Raw genomic sequence first — 8,062 nt, 5'->3', positions numbered from 1 at the left:
TAGTGTATAAAGTAAAAATCTCTTCATCTTTGTGGCTAAATACAGTTAAAGCAATGAATTATTCCATCATTATTCCTTCTGCACTTAAGCAATGAATTATTCCATCATTATTCCTTCTGCACTTAAGCAATGAATTATTCCATCATTATTCCTTCTGCACTTAAGCAATGAATTATTCCATCATTATTCCTTCTGCACTTAAGCAATGAATTATTCCATCATTATTCCTTCTGCACTTAAGCAATGAATTATTCCATCATTATTCCTTCTGCACTTAAGCAATGAATTATTCCATCGTTATTCCTTCTGCACTTCATATTGACATTCGATAAAATAAAAACATACCAACTGGTACTATAAATACTTTTGAATTCGATCAAATAGTATTCGATCATTTGAAGGTTTATCTTATGAAACAAATGACAAATAGGATTCGATCAAATGGAATTTCGATCAATTGCAACGTATAATGATCGACTGTCGATCACATATTTTTCGATCAAATGGACCAACACCGATTTAAGTTCAAGGTTTTTTATCTACGATCTTATTACGTTGATAAATAAGGTACACATCTACCACTTCTTAACTTAAAATATTTATGTACGTATCTACATAGTATTATCGTTTATTTTTAATTTAGTTAGCGGATATTTTACTTCTAAATTTAGTCGGTATAAAATCAACGTTAGTTTGTCGTTATCCAGTACACTACAATTATTTCCTAATAAATTTTTTTAAACGTTAAAGTACTGGTTTTTAAAACGTAGCCAACGATTATTTTTAAACTTGCTGTTAATCATTTATTTAAACATAATTTTTTTAATGTGCACGAAGCAGTTACCTGGGTTTTGCTTCTAGCCTACGTACTGCCATTGCCAGTGTAGCAGTTGTATATTGGCCGTTTTCGTGTGACCGACGTCTTGCCCTCTTGTGGAGGTAGCGCCATGGAAGAAGGATGGCATGAGTATAGGAAGGGAAACTTAATAGAAAAAGGGGGAGACTAGGCTACCAGTTATTCAGATCTGGTACTACAAAATCATGTACAATTAAAGTAATTTTTTGATTGGACGGAGACAGATTTAGGCTTTAAAATGGCGGACTCCATATGCGCGGCTCGTTCTTGCGAAAATTCTAGAATTAATAATCCCCCATTATCCTTTTTTCACTTTCCTTAAGATTTACAAAGGTAATTATTGCCAGTTTTGTTCTTAATTCATTTACCAATACAATTTATCCAACTTAAACAATAAGCCTTTGCCACTTTAGATGCCAAAAATGGTCAATTTTTGGCATCTAAAGTGGCAAAATTAGAAACACTCGGGGACTTTACATAAAATATACAATGGAATGAAAATCAAAAAATATTACATAACAAGACAAGGGGGCACCACTGAGGCGGTTACATCATATTTGAAAAATAAGATATTATGATAAATACATTTTAAGTGAAAGAAAAAATCACAATTTTTTAGTTATAAAAACGTTTGACCTTACATTTGGATTTATAAGACTAAATATTAATCTTAAACCATGGCTGATGTAGTGCTAAAATTTTAAAATTGTGCCATACATTTAGCCTAGGTCATTTGTTCATGCCAAAAATATATCTACATAATATCAATGGCCTCATTACTGTCTTTAATTTCTTTATTGTAATGAAATTTGAAATTCTACTTACTATTTTGCCTTTGATGACAATTTAATGCGTGTGGCAATGTCCGATGTTCCAGGCATGGATTAATTTAAACCGTGAAGCTCGATAAAACCGTTACTTTCTCTAGCGCTACCATGGAAGAAGGATGGCATGAGTATAGGAAGGGCTACTTAATAGAAAAAGGGGGAGACTAGGCCACCTGTTATTCAGATCTGGTACTACAAAATCATATACAATAATTGTAATTTTTTGATTGGACGGAGACAGAATTAGGCTTTAAAATGGTGGACTCCATATCGCCGACGAAATTGAATACGCAAATATGCGCGGCTCGTTCTTGCGAAAATTCTAGAATTAATAATCCCAATTATCCTTTTTTCGCTTTCCTTTAAATTTACAAAAGTAATTATTGCCGGTTTTGTTCTTAATTCCTTTACCAACACAATTTATCCAACTGAAAACACTAAACCTTTGCCACTTTGTGTCAAATGTGTAGAGGAAGTAGATACCCATAAACTCCACTGTAAGTTTCTGGAAATATTAAGTTTAATAAACGCGAAAAAGTAGAGGACAAAAATTGGGGTTAAAAACTAACTTGTAAGATGATCAGTAGTTGAAGGGAGTTTATATTCTTTTGGTAGTAGTTGAAAATTTTACAATTACGTATAACACTGTAGGAAAATTTAGTGCTTAATCTGTCATGAAGCCAAAGGCGGGGCGGCGAGGAAAAAGCAATCCGTGGAACAGAGGGAAACCGAGACTGCCTTTCGCTTCGTTACTGAGGTGATTCGACTACCTATTTTCTCAAAATATGTCACCCCTGAGAGATGGGCCGTGTTTGTCCCAACCCGCAATGCACGCGAAATTTTCTCTCTTTCCGCTGTGAATTTCGGAGGGGGGGGGATCATATGGGGTAGTTTCAGAAGGCCTGTGAGTTTCAGAAACGGGGAGGGGCGGGGGGTTTCGGGGTCGTTCCGATTTGAAAGTCCCGGTGAGCAGCGTTGCCAGATGTGCGATAATTATCGCACAGTGCAATAATTTCATCGAAAATTTTAGGTGGTACTATAATTTTCATGGCATGCGATATCGTACCATTATTACGATAATTCGGCCTCAACGTGCGATAATGTACGATAATTTTGAGATTTTTTTGAGCTATTCAAATTTTATTATTTATGTATATAACTTCTACTTGAAAATGAGTGATATGCATTTTCCGGCGAACGTATTGCGTAGTCCTGAGTGTGAGTTTATTACTCCTAGCTGTTACCGCTGTAACTGCAACGGTTAACAGCGCCACAGCGGTAACAGCTCAGGCTGCAGCAGCGCTTTTCTCCCTGACTCCTGAGACTCGCGCTGCTGACTCAGCGCGAGTCTCAGGGAGAAAAGCGCTGCTGAGCCGCTGAGAGGTAATCCCCGGGACCCCGCCGATTGCGGCTCCTTGACAAAAATGGCGTGCAATGTAGACTGGTCGAATGGTAAATATTACTTGGTTTTTGTTAGGTTAGTATTTGAGTTATTTTTAATTTTATTGTAAAACGTTTCTACTAGATATATGTAGTGATTCTGAAGGCTACGAAACTCCAGAAAAGGACAGGCTTAAATCCACGAAGCGGAAAAGACGGATAACAAAGTATCGTAAAGAGTTGGAGTGTAAGCCTGAATTTAGCCCTTGGCTTCAAGGCGTTAAAGACGATTGTACAAAAGCAAAATGCACTTTTTGCAACGTTACATTTCTGGCACAACAACAAGTAATAAAAAATCACATGAAAGGAAAGAAACATCAAGATAAAGTGAAGGATACTAAAACTGTTGTTAAAGATGTTGGAAATTTTTTCAAAGAAAATCGAGCGGAAAATACTGTTAAGAACTCGACTAAGAGAGCAGAACTTAAAATAAGTGCATTTTTGGTTGAACATAAAATTGCCTTTCAATCTACTGACCATTTGACTGATCTTCTAAAGTCTTGCTTCCCTGATTCAAAGATAGCTCAAGAAATGAAACTTAAGAGAACCAAAACCACATGTTTGTCAACAAATGTAATTGGAGCGTCCCACAAGCAAGAACTAGTACATACCCTAAAAAATACTAAATTTAGTATTTTAATTGATGAGAGTACAGACATTGCGGCAGTGAAAACTACATGTATCATTGTAAGACACTATAATGAAGACTCTGGGAAAATTGCGAGCAGATTCTATGAACTAATTCAAATTGAAAATACGACTGAACCAGGAAAAGCCACAGCTAGCGATATTTTTAAATCTGTAATTAATGCGTTTCAATGTGAAAATATCAGTTTGGATAACATAATAGGTTTTGGCTCTGACGGATGTAATACCATGATGGGTATGAATAATTCTGTATCAAGTCGGTTTAGAGAGCAATGCCCTGGTATATTCATAATGAAATGCATTTGCCATTCATTGGCATTATGTGCTAGTGAGGCGTGCAAACTACTTCCACGGCGATGTGAAGATCTTGCGAGAAATATTTATAACTTTTTGAAAAGTAGTCATAAGCGCTTAGCAGAACTGAAACAGTTCCAAGACATCTTAGATATTCCTGTCCACAAAATACTTCACCCTTCACAAACTAGGTGGCTTTCACTAGTAGGAGTGGTTAACCGAAATTTAGAGCAATGGGAGGCCCTACAGTTTTTATTTTCCAACATGTGGAATAGAGAAAAATTGGTTGCAGCCGAAGAAATTTTTAAGAGTCTGCATGACCCAACAATTAAACTCTTTTACATATTTCTTCAGTGGGTGCTTCCAAAGTTTGCTGGCTTAAACGAGTATTTTCAATCACAAAAGGTAGTAATTGCAACAGTTCATCAGAAGGTTTTGCTTACGTATAAAGAGCTCCTTACATGTTTTATGGACCGACAATATATTAACTCACACACAGATTTAAATAAAGTTGATGTCATGAATGAGTCCAAGTATATCCCGCTTCAACAAATCTATCTTGGAGCTAATGTTCTAACTGAATTAAGTGATCCAAAACTCAGATCTCGTGCTGAACTCCAAATGTTACAGAAAGACTTTCTAACAAGGTGTAGAGAATTTCTAAAAATGGGATGTATGCAAATAAAACAGAGGTATAACTTCAATGACTCTGTGCTTTCACGGGTATCTCTTTTATCTCCCGCTTCTGTAACTGAGGGGAGAGCTCCTTCTATAATTCCTTTGGCAATAGAGCTTCCAAGGATAATTAACAAAGACCAAATACAAGAATTAGACGATCAATATAGGAACCTAAGTATTTACAACTTGCCTGATGAAATCAAAAATACAAGGGAGATTGACGTATTTTGGAACAAAATAATGGAACTTAAAGATGAATCTGGAAAAAAGGAGTTCAACTTAATTGGAAAATTTGCTTTATCCGTTCTCTCGTTACCTCACGCTAATGCGGACTGCGAGAGAATATTTAGCAGGGTTAATTTAACAAAAACCAAAACAAGAAATAAACTAGAAACTGCAACTGTGGATGGAACCTTATTAAGCGGCGAATGTATTGCTGAAGCTGGAGGGTGTGTGAAATTTGAACCAACTGAAGATATGTTCAATAGGTTTAAGAGTAATATTTATAAATAAGCTTGATGTAGTCAAAAAAAACTAGGTGATCTAAAAAGAATTTCCATAATATTAATTGTGATATTTTTAACAGAAATTGTGATATTTCACAATATAAATTTTGATATTACACAATATAAATTGTGATATTTCTTAACAGAAATTGTGATATTCGTAATGCACATTGTGATATTCGTAATGCACATTGTGATATTTCTTAATAGCAATAGTGATATTTCGTAATAGAAATTATATTTCTTAATAGCAATTGTGCTATTTATGTAAAAAAGATTTAAGTAAAAATCTTCAAATATTTTTTATACATTTTTAAACAAATTAAAAAATTCAGTTAATAAAGATAGAAATTTTTTTATTTCCCTGAAACAAAACTACGGTAGTGCTTTCAAAAAATCATATAAATTCAACGCATTTAGGTATGAATTCAAATTTAGCGCCAAAAAGAAATGTGCGATAATTTTCCAGGATAAACGATAATTTTTTATCCTAGATACGATAAATTCAGATTTTTGATCTGGCAAGGCTGCCGGTGAGTCCCGTGGCCTTTATGCATCAGCCATTGGATACGGGGGGTTTGGTACGACTGCGAGTTTGAGTTATTTTTCCAGGGAAAAGGGTACCACGGAAATTCTCGCATTGGAAAGGGGGAGGGGAGTACAACTAGGGATTGCAATTGCTGGATCCAGCGATGCGGATTCGCAAGTAATTAACTTTTTAATAATTCGTGCGCCGCGAATGGCACAAAAGTGAACGCTGCCGCTTTGCTAGGTGCGCTACGGCCCTGCGTGAGACCATCAATTGTACTTACAGAAAAGTTTAAAAAAAAAGTCTTGTATTAATGTATGTGGTTTAATATTTTTTAAAAGTAGTTAGTTGCCAGTATATACAATACAGTCTGGTTTATTTGTAATTGTCTGCATTATTCTTCCAAGATGTCAACAAGAATCACCTTGACTAGTTGGTGTAGATAGATACCCCCAACCCATGTGCGTTACAAATTATACAAACGTGATTGATTTAATCCTTTAAAATACGTCAAGACTAATATTTTATAACTCCTACTTCCAATAAGACTTTTCCATAACAGAGTTCCCTCGGAGGGGTTTTACAATTTTGTGGTGTGTCTGTTGGCAAAGTGTATTTACCGCGTTGGCAGTTTCATGAACTTTGGAAAAGGTTCACCAGGGCAAAACAGGTGTAACGGCTAAACTCCTCGTTACATCTGATATATTTTTTAACGTTAACGTACACCGTAACGACGGTTTTGACTTATTTGTTAGTGTAAACCAGCTTTTGAACGTGTGTATTCGAATTCGTGCTTTTGTAATGTTTTGTGTACTGTGTGTTTGTGTTCAGACATGGGTGAATGTTGTGTTTGTTCTGTAAGTATGGGGCTTCTTCTCTCCAACTCCCTTTTTTTTTAATTTCGGGATGGGCCGAGTGCTTAGGGTTACAACTTTTGGAAAAGTCCGTCTTACTTTACGTGTTTACGAACTCATGAACGTCATTTATTCTATATTATTTATTATATATATTAATTTAATCATCAAGATTTTTATTATTTAGATTAAATTAAAATAAACTGATATAATTAAAAGTACAGTTGCGAACAGGAAATGAGCATGAGCTATATTTTTAACAAGTGGATCTTAGGGTTCCGGGGTGGTAAATACTGTGGCAAAAAGTGATTAATACCAGCCTGGCCAACAATGTATTTAGTGGAAAAAAGTGGCCAATATATTTTTTACTTTTGCTAAGATTTCAAAATTGAAGTTTTTGCATTTTGGGCTATAAAATACCAATATTTATACATAGTTGCCAGAATTTGGGTTGGTCCAAAGGTTTATTATTGATAACTAATAATTAGATTATCAACTTATTCTCTTTTCAAAAGAAAAGGCATATGGTAGTTCGACTCTGGGGAAAAGGGTGCCACGGAAATTCTCGCATGGGTAAAGTGGGAGGGTGCCTTACTGCGGTGGTTCGACTATGGGGACAATTGTGGCACGGTAATTATCCCATGGAAAAAGGGGGGGGGGGCGTACTGGAGTGGAGTGCCTCGAAACACACAACTAGCTGAGGGCTCGGCTGTAAGGTGGGCTTCTCGGCTTGTGTATATAATAAAGGTTGGCCCCCTAGTCATTTCTAAAGTATAAAGTCCCCATTAAGTTTTGGTCAAATATTAAAGTTAAATGTAAAGTTATGTAGATTTCATTGTTAAGCCTAGGCCCCAAAGAATTAAAAAGAAGGAGGCAGGGAGGATAGTTTTTATTTTCAGTTTGAGAGAGTCCCACGCAAAAAACCTTGAAACCATCATTAACCTCTAAAAATAGCCATAGTATAAATCGTGCATTGGATCCCTCGGCAGCAAGGCCAAGGTTACCAAAGACGCGATAAGATGAAAGGACCCCCAACTCTCCACCGATCTCAAATTCGTCAAGTCACGTAGACCCGAAACAGCATGGCCAAAGGCGTAAGCCACCCCCATGCGTTCCAAATACCCAATGCCCAAGAAGAGCACCATCATGAAGTAATGACGGACAAGACCGAGGGCATAAAAGGACCCCGCACCCTCGAAACAAAAAAGAAAACCAGAAGAGAACCCCAAGAGACTTGCAGGCGGAAGCTCTGCTCCGCCAAGGCCCGACCCTTCACTTAGAAACTTCAAACTTTAAACCAAAACTTAGAAACTTTAGCGAAGTCGAATTGAAATCATAAGGTGCCCTATAATTTAACATTTATAAATAACGACGTTCTGCGAGTCCCCAGACGTATCCAGCTACGAAAATCAATGAATCCAGAAAGAAGG

At 36.4% G+C, this 8,062-nt stretch overlaps 1 protein-coding gene across 1 annotated transcript; it reads left to right on the top strand.

The window, feature by feature from the left end:
- The first annotated feature begins 3,107 nt into the window (after positions 1 to 3,107).
- On the top strand, positions 3,108 to 5,256 carry LOC149961120 (protein ZBED8L-like). Its single transcript, XM_090157980.1, has 2 exons — positions 3,108 to 3,135; positions 3,209 to 5,256. Exons 1-2 carry the CDS (start codon positions 3,108 to 3,110, stop codon positions 5,254 to 5,256), a joined length of 2,076 nt encoding a protein of 691 aa, XP_090014106.1.
- The last annotated feature ends 2,806 nt before the right edge of the window (positions 5,257 to 8,062 follow it).

The sequence above is a fragment of the Leiobunum rupestre genome, chromosome 1, assembly GCF_980474605.1.
Source record: "Leiobunum rupestre chromosome 1, qqLeiRupe1.1.hap1, whole genome shotgun sequence".
Taxonomy (NCBI): domain Eukaryota; kingdom Metazoa; phylum Arthropoda; class Arachnida; order Opiliones; family Sclerosomatidae; genus Leiobunum; species Leiobunum rupestre.
The sequence above is the reverse complement of the archived record's forward strand: the minus strand, read 5'-3'. Positions and strand labels throughout refer to the sequence as shown.